The 18,699-nt window shown below is 27.9% G+C and overlaps 1 protein-coding gene across 4 annotated transcripts; it reads right to left on the bottom strand.

Annotated features, from left to right (window-relative positions):
* Positions 1-1,716: 1,716 nt before the first annotated feature.
* Positions 1,717-18,358, bottom strand: LOC135956434 (uncharacterized). Of its 4 annotated transcripts, XM_065506929.1 has the most exons (10): positions 17,720-18,358; positions 13,230-13,349; positions 12,379-12,459; positions 7,128-7,236; positions 6,937-7,060; positions 6,737-6,872; positions 6,455-6,511; positions 3,226-3,490; positions 2,708-3,168; positions 1,717-2,293 (listed from the first exon to the last, which is right to left on the bottom strand). In XM_065506929.1, exons 1-10 carry the CDS (start codon positions 18,285-18,287, stop codon positions 2,175-2,177), a joined length of 2,040 nt encoding a protein of 679 aa, XP_065363001.1. In that variant the 5' UTR covers positions 18,288-18,358; the 3' UTR covers positions 1,717-2,174. The 4 variants fall into 4 exon arrangements, with proteins under 4 accessions (XP_065363001.1, XP_065363002.1, XP_065363003.1 ...); XM_065506930.1 differs by lacking the exon at positions 6,455-6,511; XM_065506931.1 differs by lacking the exon at positions 12,379-12,459 and having other exon boundaries at positions 17,720-18,355.
* Positions 18,359-18,699: the final 341 nt, after the last annotated feature.

The following is an 18,699-nucleotide window of genomic DNA, read 5'->3' as shown; positions in this document are numbered from 1 at the left end:
TTTATTTTTCCGTTTTAATTTAAATGCAAATGTCAAAGTAAAATTTCATATTTTTTCGAACATCCAAGAAACATGTTTAGTGAGTATAACAACTGACATATTTAATTTGCATGTATTTGATGGATGAGAACATGATAATAGACGAAACTGGAAACACTACTGAAACGAGTCTTTTACCAGAACTTATCGAAATTACTAAAAGTATTAAAAATCTAAAAAAATTCAAAAAGGACTCCAATGGTGAAATCAATTTGCTGAAGACCCCAGATATCTTCGGGGTCCAAATCTTCAATAATTGTGTCAGACATGCTTTCAAGAAGTTTCCTATTTAAAATCAGCAAAATCGGTCCACAAATGGCTGAGATATGAGGAAAAAATTAGGACAACCTCGATTTTTGACATATATCTGGATACTAAGTCATTAATATAGACAATATGGTCTTTGGGATATCTATCTAATGATAGATATCCCAAAGACCTTTGCAACGACGGATATAAGACCATAGTAAGTTGGACCTACAATGGGTCAAAATCGGTAAAAAAATATTTTTTAACCCGAATTTTTTTTTCACCAAAAAATTTAAAAACAAAATTTTTTTTCTAAAATTTTTCTACACCAAATTTTACTTCAAAATACAAATTTTAAATATTTTTAGGTAAACAAAATTTTTTTTCCAAAGTCGTTTTTTTAATTTTTTTTAAATTATTAAGATTCGGCACAGCCGAATATAGCTCTTTTACTTGTTTTCTATGTTTTTGTTCATTTTATTAATAAAATATTTAAATAAGAACACAAAATCCATAGTTTTATTATCAGTTTTAAATCTAAATAGAAATTATTCGGTTAATCGAATAATTTAAAATTAACCGATTATTAACCGATTAAATCTATACCCCGATTAATTATTTGCTCGATTAACCGATTAAACCAGAAACCCGATTAATTGAATACCCTAGTAGATACCTATATAAGTTAAACATTTTTAACCGATAATGTCCTATTTCATGGTCGTTTTGACCAAATTCTACTATCTCAAGCAATAAAACCTAGTGGGGAATGAAGGTTATTAAAAGTGTTATTGAACTACATAAAAGGTTTTCCCAAATTGTATTTGTGAAAATTTATATTCATGTTTGAAAATATAGTACAAAATTTTAAAATTCTGACATGTACACAATTTTTTATACATATATGAGTTATCTGAAGGATGTGGTAGTTGTGACCAAATCCCACCACCTCAGGAAGGAATATAGATAATTAATATTGCTATTCAAATTCATAAAGAGATTTTCAAAAGTTTGTTTGTGAGTGTGAATGAATTCTCAAAGGAATGAATTCAATATGTTAGAAATACTAAGTAATTAAGCCTATGAATTAGTTCGTAATGAATTCATTAATGAAATGGTTAAGAATCCAATTAATTCTTTCGAAGTTTTGGTCTTAAATACGATTTTTACAGTATTTATATGAGGAAGAATATGACAGAGAGAGGGTGGAACAACAATTATGAATTTGTACAGGCATATATTACCCTTAATGTATGTATATGTACCAATAGATCCAGAATCATGCTATTGAACATAAATGTTTAAAATATGTAGGAATATTTTACTCTTCATTCAATAACAGGATATAGCTCCCACTACTCTCTCAAATAAAAATAATATTTTCCCGCCTATAATTTCTTAAATAATTTCCTATATTAAAATCCAGCATTTATTTCTAAAGAAATTTGATTTTATTTATCGTATATAATTGTTATAAAATAATTTATTTTCTTTATAATAATATTTATAAAATTTATTAAACTATTTACATTATTATTTTAAAAAACAAACAGGCAAAAAAAATATATAAAAAAATAACAAAAAGTTTATATAAAAAAAAGGAAAATTCATAACAATAATCAAATAAAAGTAGGAAAAAATCTTAGGTTATGTTGCATTTCTAGATATTAGAAGTTACAAAAAAAATCTGCGTGATGATATAAATTTTATATATTTTGCTTTAATTGTAATTGTTTAAGTTTGTTTTAGTGCTAAAACTAATAATTAAATATTTATTATTTGCAAAAACCTAAATGCCTTGTTATTACATCCATATAAAAGCTTATTTTGATTATTAAATAGAAATTAAAAATACATATACATATGTACGTATGTAAATATTTAATTTAAACATTTGTGGGAGCATCCATGCCACAAATGATGGATTTTACTACAGAGGCTGCAGCTAAAGAAGCAAAGTTTTGCCATTTACGGGTGGTGGTACCATCTTTATAATCGGAAATACCTGGGGATTAAAAAAAATATATATTAGAAATGTTTAAATTTAAGTGAAAAGAAGATAGATTCATTGCAATCATTTTTGATGGAATTCAAGTTGAAAACTAGTGTAATTCCAGCATTGAGTCCAGTGCAAGCAATTGAATTATAGTTGAATTACACTTTAACATTCTCCAGCTAAAAAGGAAATATAATTTAAAGCCACGTGTTTTTTGTTTCAAAAATATTTAATTTGTTCAAATATTTTTCAAATTTAAAACATAATTCAAATTAAATTCCAACAAATTGTTCAAGTGCTTGAATTTTTAGGACTTTAGTGCTTATTTGGATAATTTTCTAAAACTTAGCATATCTGTGTGTCATCTTAACTAAATATTTCATTAACGAATCTGTTTTCTTTGCTTTTTTTATTATTTCTTACCTTTAATGACTATAAAGCTTTCCCGGCAATTACCAATAATACTGTCCAACACTGAACTCATTTCCAAATCCGTAGCCAATAAGCCATATTTCTTGGCAAATTCAAAGCGTAAATTATCATTACGCACCAAATCACGGCCCGAACCAATGGGACCCAAATGAAGGCGGGATTTTGGCAGGCCATCAACACTATCGGCTCCTAGGGGATGTGAAACCTCAATGACCTCATTGTTGCCGATATTCATGAACAGTTTATCGGTATTGGGGGCAGGACGATTGAAATCGGTTTCGGTTTTTTGTTGCAACATGTTGAGGCCCTCTTTCAGATAGTTTTCCCAAGGACGTTTAGCATCCATATTCAAGTGCAGACCTTCGGCAATTTGTTGCAAGGAATCGTTAATGGGGAAATAAGTTTTAACATCTTCGCCACTCTTGTACACATAAACATAGGGTTTTTCGGAGCTAAAATAAAATAATTGGAATCAAAATTATACCAAATAATTCTTTAATAAATCTTACCTATTAGCCAATGCTCTCTGTTTGTCCACATACGAAATGACCACATCACCCAAACGTACGTGCTTCTTGTAATCCGTATAATGTGGCACACCACCCGCTACACCCACCACAAACACGTAATCAACCTTTTGGAATGTGCCCAATAAACGAGTGGTGGTGTTGCCCGTAGCTGTCATGGCCTCACGAGTACTACCCACCGAGGGCAGCTTTGTGCTGACAATACGATGAGCACCAATATTGCCAAGAGTATAAACGTTTGATTCACCTAAAGTGGGCAGAAGCAAATACAAATGGAAAGAGAAATTCCAGGGATTAGTATAAAACAACTCTTAAAACTTTACATTGTTACAACCAAAAAAAAAAAATAAAAAAATGAAGTGTAATGGTGAAGGTGTTATTAAAGTGAGGGCATCAAGGTTGTAGGGTGACGGTGTTAAAAATACATATACAAGGATGGTGTTTGACAGAAGAAAAAAAATGTGCTTTGCTTTTTTTTATCATTTTTGAGACAACATAAAAAATGGACCAAAACGAAATTTGGAGGACAACGAAAACGAACATAAATGTGTTTGAGGACGCTACTAAATTTACCCATATACCAATTGAGATGAGAACATTTTCAAAATCCTTGGGGGAGTAGATTTGTTATTAATTAATGTTATTAATGTTAAGATATTTTGATATATTAAAATTTGAAAATTTACAGTACAAGCACGAGTCAATAAATGTATTTTTTTTTTTAAAAAAAAAGGTCTTAATTTTTTGGTTTAGTGATCGGTTCTTTGAGTTTAAACTAGTTCTTTCTTATCTTTCATTCCTTTGCTACTAATCTTTGTAGCAATATGTTTTCAAACTATCTTACTGATTGTCTAGGTATATCAAACCATTTATGGATCATACCAAATTACAAAAGGAAACTTAAAGAATGTTTAGTTTATTTTCAATTTGTCAGATATGTTATAACAACCCATACATAAGCAAGAACATGTTCTCAAGCTCTGACAACTTTATTATACTACTAAGGGAATGATTCAGAAACAGAGCTTTAAATTAATTAATTCAATTGAAGCTTAATTCACGAAAATCTTAATTCAGCATTATAAATATCAGCAATTCATTCCATAAAATCATTCCCAACAAAACAAATTCTTTAACTTCAATCTCAAGGCTTTTATTTAAATTGAATTAATTAATTAATGAATTAATTCATAACAGAATTCATTCAAGCTTTGAATGATTAATTGTTTATTAATTCAAAACTAATCCAAATTGAATTAAAATATTTTTTCTTCATTCAATTTGTTTTTGTTTTGATTTGCATCATTTACATAGAATAAAATTTTCATAAGCCATTTTGTAATAATATCGAATTGAAGAAAAATTTATACATTCAATACATTTTATTAAGCTATTTTGTAATAGATTTGAATTAAAGAAAACTTGAATGATTCAGGGCCATTATTACAACTTGCCTTTCAGTTCCCAATAGTACAAGTTAACTTTAAGGGTACCTTTTTCTATTGCTTAAAGTTAACTTTTACTATTGGGAACTTAAAGGCAAGATGTAATAATGGCCCTCAATAAGGTATTCGGGGATGTCATAGAATCCAATCATTTCTGTAATTTTCAAAACCGATTCCGACAATGATGGGATTCTATGACAACCCCGATTAATTCTTTAAATAATAAATTCTTAAAGAAATTGATTCAATACGTTTGATGTACTAAGGAATTAACCCTATGAATTAATACGTAATGAATTTTCTAATAGAATGGCTGAGATACAATTTAAATTGATTTTGAAAATTGAGTTGGGAATTAATTCGTTCGAACACGACACGAAATGTTCAAATTTTTTTATGAAAATCATTCAGTTTTAAAATAATTTGTAAGTGTTTTTTCTATATGTACAAAATTTAAAATTGTTTTCAAGTATTTAATCTGAAGCAGAACCTCTGAAATTAAGGGCCTGATTCAGAAACTCGAAAGGAAAAGAATTTTAAAATTTTTGTATTAAAATCACTCAGTTTTTAGAAAAAAAACTCTAAAATTATTTAAAAACTGAGTAATTTTCATACAAAAAACACTCTAAATAATTTTAGAGTGTTTTTTCTAAAAAACATTTAAAATTGTGTTCCGTTCGTCTTTCTGAATCAGGCCCCAAGTATATAATTTGGAGTTTATCATGACAAAAATGTTCACGTCTATCTACACTTCCCGTAATGATTCCTCTAATCAACAAAATTAGAAGGTAATTTTTGAAATAAAAAACTATTATTATCGAAATGATATGAATTATCGAAACCATAGAGAAATACACATAGAACTCAAACATAAAAATACTCGAATAAATCACACATGCGAGTGTTGTTTTTATTTCCACACGGTTTTTTTTACTAATACATTCTCACCACTTAGGTTTTAGACAACTGAGTTACGTCTTTGACAGGAGAGTTTCCTGTCTATCAGTATTTATCTGTGATCGAAACTACACAAGATATCTTGGTTTCAGAACTTGCCAAATTTGCAAGTTGTATAAGAAATTGTAAAATTCTTACTAAATTTTCCAATTCTGGCAACTAGAGGGACAGACCAATTGTCTGGGCCTAAAATCGTTTAGATTTCCAGTTAATAAAATACATACTGCTGATGCTAAAATTAATATTTATAATCTCCCCACTATGGAGGTGGAGGTTAGAATATTTAAATTTACGGACTTACTGAATCTAGATCTAAGTTGGATATCGGACTATATGGATAAAATAAATTTTGTTACATCTTACTGACTTGCTCTTGCAATATTTTATTAACTAATACTTAAATTTTTAGAATAATTTATACCCAATAAGCTATTTTACTGGAATTCATGTTGAAAGCAAGTGTAATTCAAGCCTTGAATTATATATTCAAGCCTTGAATTATATATTCAAGCCTTGAATTATAGTCAAGCATTGACTATGTTTTATGTTTTAGTTTGAAAACTATTAAATTTTTTCTAGTTTAAAACATAATTACATTTGCATTCAAGTCAAATTCCTACAAAATGTTCAAGTGCTTGAATGATTAAAAAATATTTTTCAAACCCCAGATTTTGAAAATGTTTGTTTCATTCATTTTAGACCAACAACACATAAAGCCTTATGTTGAATTTTATAATTTAATTTGTAGACAAGGACATATATTAAGGATATCTGACATAATTCTCCTTGATTTGTTAAAGTTTTCTTACCAAAACGTCTTTTCTTTTTGGACTTTTTCAGAGAATTCGTTAGATTGGGATCTGAATCTAAAAAAGTGTGTTAATAGTTTATTGGTTTGTTTGTTTTTTTGTTTATATAGAAACCGGTTTAGGCGTAAGTTTAAGGTTAATAACCGGGTTTTTTTTATTGTATTGATTTGAAAATTAGAGAAAGAGAAAAATTTGTTGGTTAGAATTCATTTAACTATGGGCTTCAAATGTAAAATCGTTGATTAGAAATAAGAAACTGAAGCAACAATTGCAATAACTTACCCACTGTGGTGTAGCGTACAAAGGTCTCCTTATTTTCCAACATGGCATCCACAGCCAATTTTTCGCAATATTGGGCAGTGATAATAGCAATGGTGGGTTGTTTGTTGGAGGCTATGGTAGGCATTTGTTTGACCACCTGTTAAGATATTTAAACAAATAATTAACATTTACATACATTTTAAATTAAATTTAAGACTTACCTTTATCTCTTTGTCTTCATGATGTATTCTGGTATAAGAATTATATTCCATTGATTTAATTAGACCTCTTTCTTTCAATGACATGAATACCAATATGACATCCTGTTCCTCCCAGCCATAGTCTCTGCAAAAATACAAAAACAATTAATTGTATAAGAAATATTTTGCCTCTTTCTGCACTAAACTCTTACTTGGCTAAATCTTCGGGTGTTATGGGATTTGGATAGGCCTGTTCAATTAGTTCGAGTACTTTTTCCTGTGTCAGTGGTGGAGATTCAAATTGTGTCTCATCCATGGACACTGTGGTTGTAGAAAATAAATGAAAAAACAAAGTAAAAGAATCATTATGACGTAATTGTTTTTAATTAATCATTAAATAAAGTAGTTAAGAGTAACAACAGAATGTACAAACAAAAACAATAATTTTTAATTTAAACATGATTAATAAAACGAGGGCATTTCAATGTTAAATTGGCGGTTTTTTTTTACATATTTTTTCGTTTTAAATTTAAATTTTTGTTGTCACAAAAAACACAACAACTTGTTTAATTTATATAGTTTTTGTTTAGTGTTTGCTGCTGTTGTTTTTTTTACATTGATCTAGTAAATTAAGCTGGAAATGTTAATAATTAGTTTTGGATTCCTTTCATTATGACAGGGGTTTGAGATTTTCATTCATTACCAAATCCTTAACCTAAGTGAGATTAAATTTCCAATACAATGCTGGTTTAAGCGTTTTTAATAATTCATGCATGCAGTTTTAATTAATGTCACCAGCCCTTTTAAGGAGTTCAATGCAAAAGCTCATGACAATGTAAAGATCAATTAATTCTTTGTAAAACTGGTAGCTCTGATTAAAATAATTTTACCAGCGAAACTTTTCAATAAAACCGTAATTGACTAGAGTAGACACTAATATAAAATCTGACTTTTTCAAATTCGAATTAAATGATACATACATATGTAAGTTATGACGGCTATCTATGTTTGCAGAAATATAGTTGTTGCTTAACTTTGAATTTTCAAAATCTTATTTCAGAATCATACTAGATGCATCATTTTAATTAAATCACAGTCTCCACGGAACAAACAATGTGAATGTCAACAAAGTATATACAAATAATCAACTAAAAATCACAATCAATAGCTAATCAGATTACAAAAGATAAATACAGGCCTTATACAGAATTCCATTCCGATCGAAAGAGGAATTAATTCAGAAAAAGTAAAACGAAAATTTATTTTGGAAAGAAACCACTTTCAGTTTTCAAAGTGGAATTGATATTTATTTCATTGTAATTATTTGTTTTTATAAAATTTTTTATCAATTTCTGTACCAGAAACCATGATAAAAATATAGAAGGTAGTTCCAATCAATTTTTTTTTTTAAAAATAAGGGTTTCTGAAGTTTCTTTTCTGAAGTTTCTTCTTTAGGAATGTGGCAAGGCTTTTTGCCTTATTTTAATTTTCGAAACATTTTTTGTGTAATTTATAATTTAGTATTGTTGTGTTGAAAGTTATTGATTAAATTCTTAATGTTCGCTTACTTATAATTAAAACGCGTTGACGGTGCGCTTCCCCACCCCAATTAGAAGAAAGAAATAGTACTATTAAGTCTCCCTTTATGAATCTAATTGTAAATGCCTAATTTCATATTTCTAGGTCCATTATTATAGAAAATGCAAAAGAAATTTACCACTAAAGTCCACTTTTGTGAATTCAAATTCATTCAAAATCATGTGTCTTTTAAATTTTTAGGTTTATTATTCAGCCTTATCATATAAGGCGTAGTCGTTTTACGACAACGACAGTTTCGTACTAAATTAAAGAAATTATTCAACCTGTTTCATTAATCTAGTACGAAACTGTCGTTGTCGTAAAACGCCTATGCCTTACATGATAACGCTGATTATAAAATATTCAAGAAGTACCATTGCAATAAAGAAATAGTACCATTGATTATCACTTTTAAATTCGCATTCACTAAACCATAATCCGTCTAGTTTGAATTTTAAATTTGTATAACAAATTATCACAAAACCGCGTTTTGAAATTCTTCAGTTTTTTGCAATAATGGACCTATTATTATAGAAAATTCAAAAAAGTACCCATGAGAATAAAGAAAAAGTACCATGAAGTATGCCCTTGAATTTTAACTCTCCTAATTTCATATTTCTATGTCCACTATTACAGAAAATTCAAAAAGTACCATTAAAATATTTAAAAAGTCTCCCCCTAGAATTCTCACTCACATAGGACCATATATGCTTAATTTCATGTTTCTAAGTCCATTGTTATAGAAAATTCAAAAAGTACCATTAGAACAATAAAAAAGTACCTAACTATAGCTCTCACATTTTGGTACCTAAATATTATCCCCTATTCCTAACACTAACTTCAATCAGATACATATCAGCTAACTTTAATGTCTATAAGTGAAATAATTTAAAATATTAAAAAAGTACCATTAGGAGAAAAGTAACAATTTCCAATTTCGATCAGCATACTTTACTATGATGTTGTAGGGTATAAAAAGTACTAATTGATTTTTTTCAACTCTACTTTTATAAATTTATTTATGTATATTTAAAACAACTATAAATAATTGCCCAATTCACAATTGGTGTCGTAGCGTCGTAGCGTTGTATGTCGTAATTTTTTTTATTAATGTTTTGTTTTTGTTTCGAAAAATTTGTTTGAAAAATACTTATGACATACAATGCTACAACACTACGACTCAATTGTGAATTGGGCAAATATATTTGAAAAGTATCTACTAAGAATAATTGTGGCGAACTACTTTTGAAAAAAATTACTGAATACGATTTAAAGAAATACTAAGAACTATTTTTAAAAAAGTACTTAATGTTTTTAAAATTTTGTAAATTTATTAATTTGTGTACAGTTTTATGTATTTTAATAGTTTTAATATTTAAAAAAAATCTAAAATTTAATTGGAGTATTCACACGGTCTACTATTTGGTCATATTGTCATAATGTCCTAATATATTATGGAAGTTTAAACAAATTTTGGTTGTGTTTCAAAAAAAAAAGTTCTTAACTAATAAGACAATTTGAACTGTTGCAATATATTGGCCAATTCAAAAGGTCTCTCTCTTATCATGTCAAATTTGTCATAATGTCCTAATATTTCACAATGGTTTTTATTGCTTTTCAAGCAAAAACTGTCCTAAAGTAATACTACTCTGTATGCATTGTTTATTGTGTTATCGTAAGCAACCAGCAGAGACCTGCGCCGAATGCCTAAGAGTCGGTTAAGCCGAGCCGCCAAGTCGTGATATATTAGGACATTATGACAATATGACTGATAAGAGACCTTGTGAATTGACCATATATGTTTATTGTTTTGTCATAAAATAATACTTTTTTTAGTTTAAAACTCAACAACAACTATTATTACGACAATATGACTAATGCAGACCATATGAATACCCCAAATATTTTTTTGTATTGTACTATTTTTAAAAAAGTACTAAAGTATTCTTAAATGGCTTAGTACTATTATCAATAAGTACCAAATCCTAGTTTTATAAATTGATATTAAAAAAATCAAGTAAGAGAGCTATATTCGGCTGTGCCGAATCTTATATACCCTTCACCAAATTATACTTTAAAATAAATTTTTTTAGGTAAACAAAATTTAATTTTTTTTTAAATTATTTTTCAAAAAATTTTTTTTTAAATTGTTTTTTAATTTTTTTTAAAAAAAGTTTTTTACAAATTTTTATTTAAATTTTTTTTTTTTGGAAAAAAATTGTATGACAAAAAAAATTGTTTGATGAAAAAAAAATTCGGGTTAAAAAATATTTTTCCCGATTTTGACCCATTGTAGGTCCAACTTACTTATAGCCTTATCTACATCGTTGCAATGGACTTTGAAATATCTATCATTAGATATCCATATTGTCTATATTAATGACTTAGTAATCCAGATAAATCGAGGTTGTCCCGGTTTTTTGCTCATATCTCCGTTATTTATGGACCGATTTTGCTGATTTTAAATAGCAAACTTCTCGAAAGCATGTCTGACAGAATTATTGAAGATTTGGATCCCGAAGATATCTGGGGTCTTCAGAAAATTGATTTCAACAGACAGACAAACAGACGGACATGGCTTAATCGACTCCGCTATCTATAAGGATCCAGAATATATATACTTTATAGGGTCGGAAATGAAAAATGTAGATATTACATACGGAATGACAAACTTATATATACCCTTCTCACGAAGGTGATGGGTATAATAAAAATTACATACATATATTTTAAAAGTACATACTAAGAACAATTTGGGAAAAGTATGTACTATTTTTTGAAAGAAGTAATTTTTCTAAATTTTAAAGTTATACTTTAAAAAGTTATTTATCTTCTTTGGAATACTAGAGCCAATTTGCCAAATTTGATTGAAGTACCTAGAATTACTGTAGATGTTAATTTTCTTACATAGAATTCCTAATTGGTTTAATCATTTGCTTCTTTCGTTTTAGTACCAAAATATTTTATACACAAAACCACAATTTTTACAAATTAATTTATTCAAAATTTTATTTATTATTTTTACAATTTTTAATTATGTTTTTTGTTTTGTTTCTATTTTTTGGATTGTTACTGAACTAAATAAAGTTTCATGTACCACATCACGCACGAGTGTCGAGTGATAAAAACAATCATGGCGTAATAACAAAAAAATTAAGCAGAAAAAAAAACGCAAACTAAATTAGAATAAATGAAATAAAAACAAGGCAACCTTATTATTAGTTATTGTTGTAAAACCAACAAACAATTAATAACAAAAAAAAAAACAAAACAATCATAAAAGTTTGTGGGGGAAATTCCCCCAAAAATTAGCAAACAATGGGAATTAATTGGGAAGTTTTTTTTATATATAATTAAGTAGCAAGTCATAATAATTGTGACAAAGAAAATAATATTAAGCTCAAAATAAGTCTGAAGTCATAGTGTGCAAATAATCTTAAACATTTAAGATTTGAATGGTTTTGGTTGGTTTAACAAAAGTTGTGTAACAACAAATAAGTATTTAACTTAAAAGTTATTTACACAAATTATAGTCAGGCACAAATCGCTTCAGTTCTTAGAATAATTCAAACAAAACAAATCAAAAACAAAATTAACAAAAAAACGATTTTAAAGCAGCATGAACACGAGTTAGATGAGGAGGATAAAGCGTAATAGTAAGTAGGATTTAGGTGAGTAAGAGTTCATCGCCAAACCACAAAAAGAACAATAAGTATTATATATATCAGCGCACATGGATGGATGGATGTTGGTTGTTTTCTAAATTTATAGTATTTTAAAATATTTAGTTTAGTTTTTATTTTTAGTTTCATTATCATTTCCGCATTGTTAGTTGCTCATGGTACATATCAAGCCATATTGCTTTCATTAAATCATCGCCATCACCTGTTTGTTTTTGGGCCATTATAGCCTCCTCATATTTACGATTGCAATCACCATAACAATAAATAATGTAACCATCACGAGCTTTACATTGGTCAGTTTTTTTTGTTGCAAAATGGATAATACAAATTCAGTAAAACGAAATCAAACCAAAAAATAGGCAATTTGTATGTAGTAGAAGTAGATAGCAGATAGAAGAAGAGGAAGTACAAGTTGGTGGAAGTAGACAGAGAGTTGTTCGGTAGAAGAGAGTTGTAGAAAAATTTTCAAATTTTGTTTTTAAAGAAATAAAGAATTATAATTTATATAAAATTTAATTTAAAGTACATTAATTGTAAACAATTTAAAATATTTAATACCACAGATTATTACAGATATGAAACCAATGACAGCTGTCAAAAAAGTTTCCAATGGTTGTGATTCGCAGAGCGAGAGAAAAATATAATTTCCAATAGGCAACGAGTGTGAAATATATTTGTCCCTCTTTTCACACCACAACCATTTTGACATTTTCTTTTCTTATTTTTCTATTTTCATATTTCTGAAACCAGCTGATTCATATCTGTATAACTTTTGATGTAAGTAAAGTACAAACTTAGGCCTCTGATACACGGTTGTCATATCTTACAAAGTTGTCAGTAAAAGTTCAATTAATAAATAACTACCATATGTTGTCATGGCTGTGTTAACCATTTTCTGAGCATTTTTCTGACAATCTGACAATCGTGTACACGTAGCTTTATTCATAAACAAATTTTAGAAAACCTTTAATTTTATTTGTTTCTGTATGTTGCTGTTTTATTTTAAATTGCTTAATAAATTCATTCATTTATTTAATTTCATTTAAAACTTACGTGGTCTGGATGGTGGTTCTGCGGTTTCCTCTAGAATGCGCAGCTCAATTTCCAAAGATTGAATCTCATCGTAACCTTTTTGCATCAATTTCATAATCTTTTTGATGAAACCCACATAATCTAAATAATAAATAAATAAAAATAAACAAACCATTGATCAATAATTGAGATAGTTAAGAAATAACTTAATTTTTTAAAACAAATTAAAATTCTCAATAAAAGTTATAAGAAATTAAGTACAAATATTATTACTACTTATACTACATCTGTAATGATTTATAGGAAAGTACTTGTACAATTTTCAAATATACTATTTCCAGAAATTGCACTTAAATGAACTAAGCAGTAATTTTAAAAATTTTTTAAATTAAAAAAAATTACTAAGGCCGGGTAACTTATCAAAATTTTAAACATAGTTAAGGCATAATCAATGTTTAAATATATTTTTTCCATACAAAAAAAATATTTAAACTTTGATTAAGCTTAACTAAAGCCTAAGAACAATTTAAATAGTACTAAAATTTGAAAAAAAAAAAAAAATACTAAGTACTATTAAAAATTGCAGCAATTGCTTATTTAACTGCAAGAATAAAAAGGGACTTTTTTGTAAAAAATGTCTTATTTTAATTTTTGTAATATAATACTTTCGTAAAATAATATTAAGAAAATACTAAATACTATTGTCTAAACTGACTATACAAACATTTTTGGCGTACTGCAACATTTCCAATTGTATTTTCCTATTATATTTCAGATTATTCTAATTGAATTTCAGAATATTCCAAATATATTTCAGAATTTTCCAAATTTATTTCAGAATTTTCTGAAATACAAAGTGAAATTTCTGAAAAACAATTGGAAAAGTCTGAAATACAATAAGTAACTTTTTAAGTATAAATTAAAAATTCTGAAATACAATTAGAAAATTCTAAAATAAAAATGCAAATTTCTGACATATAATTAGAAACTTCTGAAATACAATTGGAAATGGTGGTAGGCGTTCATATTGTTGTGGATATTTTATTTTTTAGCCAAAAGAGCACACAAATTAAATGCCTCTTTTTGCGTACCACTGGCTATAATCAAGGTTGCCAACTCTTCAGCTCAGAAAATGGCTATATTTTGAATTAAAAATGACTAGAAATGGCTAAAACCCAAAAATAATTGAATACAAATTCAACAATATTACATTTATTGCCCCCCATCACCACGAAGTCTGATTATGTGTTAACTAATAGTTATACTGACAGTTTTCAAAAAAAAATTTTACCGACTTCGTGTTAATGGGGTTTAGCAGACTTAAAGATTGTAATATCAATATTTTTTTTTTTCCTTTTTGATAAATTTTCCTTTTTGAAACTATTTAGAAGACTGTTTTCATAAAACCAATAATATTCTCATCAAATCATCAACAGACGAATTTGTTTAAAAAGACAGTTTCTTTGTCATTTGATAAAAAATACTTTTTTATTTTTAAAAAATTGCAAAAATGTTCAAGAAAAGTATAAAATAAAAAAGGCTAGGACAATATAAAATGGCTAGATCTTCCGGCTAGATTAAATCTAGCCATTTTTTTATGGCTAAATGAAAATAAAATCGCTAGATCTAGCCGGAAAATGGTTAAATTGGCAACCTTGGCTATAATACTAAGAAATACCTTTTTCAAAAATATCTCTCTCTTTAAAAATTATAAATTGTATTAATGTACTTTAATTGTTTGCAGTAATAAAAAGTACTTTTTTCAAAATACTATTTTTTATTTTTATAACCTTCACCTTCGTGAGAAGGGTATATATATGTTTGTCATTCCGTTTGTAATTTCTACATTTTTCATTTCCGACCCTATAAAGTCGGAAATATTCTGGATCCTTATAGATAGCGGAGTCGATTAAGCCATGTCCGTCTGCCTGTCTGTCTGTTGAAATCAATTTTCTGAAGACCCCAAATATCTTCGGGATCCAAATCTTCAATAATTCTGTCAGACATGGTTTCGAGAATTTTGCTATTTAAAATCAGCAAAATCGGTCCACAAATGGCTGAGATATGAGGAAAAAACCAAGACAACCTCGATTTTTGACCTATATCTGGATTACTAAGACATTAATATAGACAATATGGATATCTAATGATAGATATTTCAAAGACATTTGCAACGACGTATATAAGACCATAGTAATTTGGAACTTCAATGGGTCAAAATCGGAAAAAAATTTTTAACCTGAATTTATTTTCAAAAAAAAAATTGAAAAAACAAAAAAAAAAATTTTTTTAAATTTAAAAAAAAAAATTGAAAATAATCGAAAAAAAAAATTTTACAAAAAATTAAAAAACCAACTGGAAAAAAAAATTAAATTTTGTTTACCTAAAAATATTTAAAATTTTGAAATATAATTTGGTGAAGGGTATATAAGATTCGGCACAGCCGAATATAGCACTCTAACTTGTTTTAAATAAGTTTGTGTAATTTTATTATATTCATTATTTAACTGAAAAGTACTATTTTAAAAGAACTTTTTAAAATAATAATTAAGTACTATTTTTTAAAAAAGAACTTAGAATATTGAATTTTTGTAGGAAATTTATGTAATTATATAATAGAATTGAAAAAGGTAGTATTTTAAAAAAGGACTAACTACTATTCTAAAGTAAAATTTTTTTTTAATTTTATAAATTTGTGTACATTTTTATGAACCTTAATTGTTGTAAAAAGTATTTAAAATAAATTAAGTACTTTTTTTTAAAAAAAAAGTATCTACAATTACAATTTTTCATATTTAACTGTAATGGAACAAAAGTACTATTTTAAAAAAGTATTTACTACTATTCTTGATGGACTTTGTACTTAAAACTACTATTTAATTTTTTTTATATTCATCATTTAATTTTATTGGAAAAAATTAAAATTTTAAAAAAGGACTAACTACTATTCTTAAAGTCATATTAGTACATACTATTTTCAATAAGTACTAAATTATACTCTCATAGTTAATTATATTTAAAACATGTATAAATAATTGCCCAATTCACAATCGGTCTCGTAGCGTTGTAAGTTATTTATCATAAATATTTTTCAAAACAAAATATTCATAAACAAGTAAGAAAGTATGGTCGGTCAAGCCCGACCATATAATACCCTACACTAAGTAAAAGAGCAAAAACATTTTTCTTTTAAAATTTCAATAATTTATATTTTTGAGTGATTTTCGGAAGTGGGCCTTATATGGGAGCTATGACCAATTATGGACCGATCACCATAAAATTAGGTCGTGTGATTTATGTCTATATTAAAGTTAACTATGTTGAATTTTGTGTGTATACCAACATTTTTAAGCGATTTATGCACGTTAAAGTGATTTGCGGAAGCGGGTCTATATGGGAGCTATGACTAATTATGGACCGATCGTAACAAAATTTGGTGACATGAATTTTGTATATATAAAACTTATTTGGAGCTCAATTTGTGGAGATACATTTATAAATTAAACATTTATGTTTATCGGTCATTTCCAATTTCGGAAGTACATTTCAGCCAGTTTCAATAAGCTTGGTCCTTGTGCCGAAAAAATAATATGTACCAAATTTGATCGAAATACCTGTACTCTGCGCACAAGGTTTACATGGACAGCCAGCCAACCAGACGGACGGGCGGACATCGTTTAATCGACTCAGAAAGTGATTCTAAGTCGATCGGTATAATTTAAGGTGTGTGTTAGACTAATATTTTTGGGCGTTACTCTCGTTACTCACTATGGTGGTGTAGAGTATAAAAAAATACGACATACAGCGATACAAAGCTACGACACCGATTGTGAATTTGGCAAATATATCTGGAAAGTACATACTAAGAACAATATTGGAAAAGTACTATTTTTATAAAGTAGTTATTTTAAAATAACTAAATTTAATAACTTTATGCTCATTTTTATATTCAATAATTAATTATATTGGGAAAAAATACTTTTTTAAAAAAGTATTAAGTACATACTGTTGCAAAAAGTATTAAATTAATTAATTTTATAAATCACATTTAAAATACCATTTTTTTAATTTGTGTAATTTTTTATATTTAAAAAGATACTATTTTCAATAAGCACTAAATGCTGCTATTATAAAGAGCTAAATTTCATTAAATTATGCTTATATATTTGTTTATTCATTATTAAACTAAATCGTGAAAAAACTAAAAAAAAGAAATCTAAATATATTTAAAAATCTGTCTCTTACTTTTAAAATAATAGAAAACAAGTTAGTTTAAAAAAAATGTACTAAGAACAAACACAGTACTTCATACGCTTTTAAAAAATAAAATAAAGTACTTTTTTCTGCATGTATTACTTAATTGTACTATTTTTATTTGTCTCACTATTTATCCCTTTCTTGAATTGGTACCACTATAAGTAACAAACAAAAACCACAAAAAATAAAACTCTGAAATCCCTATTTGATCTCATTCCCCAAACAATAATTTTTAAATTCACTTCAACACTCACCTCTGGGAAAATCTTTAGGACTAACCAACTCCTTGAAAAAGTCCTGGGCTATATGAGCCTGTTCGTCGTCATTCTTCAGCCAGTCTCTGAACCAAAATCTCAAAGTTCTCGACTCTTGCGAGTGTTTGCCCGAATTGGCGCTCACCAAAAACACCCGGAATTCCAGAGACAATTGTGCTGGCAACGATTGCGATTTCTGACCACTCATCGTATCCTTATTGATGATAATGCCGGTGTGATCACCACCGGCCACATGAACACGATCACTTACTTCATCGACCAGTTTGCGTTCAATCAAAATGATGGTACTGTTTGCAGTTTTTCCTTTGGGCGTCATTACAACTTGTTCGCGATCTGTACGCGGTGGCGTGTGGCAAGGACTACGGCCGTTTAGCTTCTGGCTGTTGTGCTGTAGTGTTGAGTCTGTTGGTAAATAAGCTGTATTGCCATTATTGATGGTAGTACCATTCGCCAAAGTGCCATTAGTACTGCCATTTGCATAAGGGGCTTTGAGGGGTTTGGGTGGTGGTGGTGGCGGTGCCATTTGTGGATGATTTCTTGTTGACATAATGTTGTTTTGACGGTGTTCCTTTCTGCTTTCAGCTTTCTGTGTTCTAAATACTATATTTTTATTGACTGTCTATATGTCTCACTGTTTGTATATCTGTCTGTTGTTTGATATGATTTTTTTTTTATTTTTGCTAAGTATGTCAGTTTGCAAAGTTGGTTTCGATTTCAAATTCAACCTTGATTTGTTGTATAAAATTCCTTTAGTTTTTGTTTGCTGCAAGTTCTATTTCTTGTTGTTGTTTTGTTATTTTCATTTATTTTACGGTTGTCATGAGGTTAAAGAACCTGAAAGAAATTGATAGAGAGAAATAAAACACAAATAAAATTATATATAAATATGATTTCAAACACTTTTACTAACAAGTTAAATAAATATGTAGATTCTTTAGTAGAGGTTTTTATTAGAAAAT

Source organism: Calliphora vicina, chromosome 4 (assembly GCF_958450345.1).
Source record: "Calliphora vicina chromosome 4, idCalVici1.1, whole genome shotgun sequence".
NCBI classification, from domain to species: domain Eukaryota; kingdom Metazoa; phylum Arthropoda; class Insecta; order Diptera; family Calliphoridae; genus Calliphora; species Calliphora vicina.
Note: the sequence above shows the minus strand (reverse complement) of the source record. Positions and strands in the feature narration are given on the sequence as shown.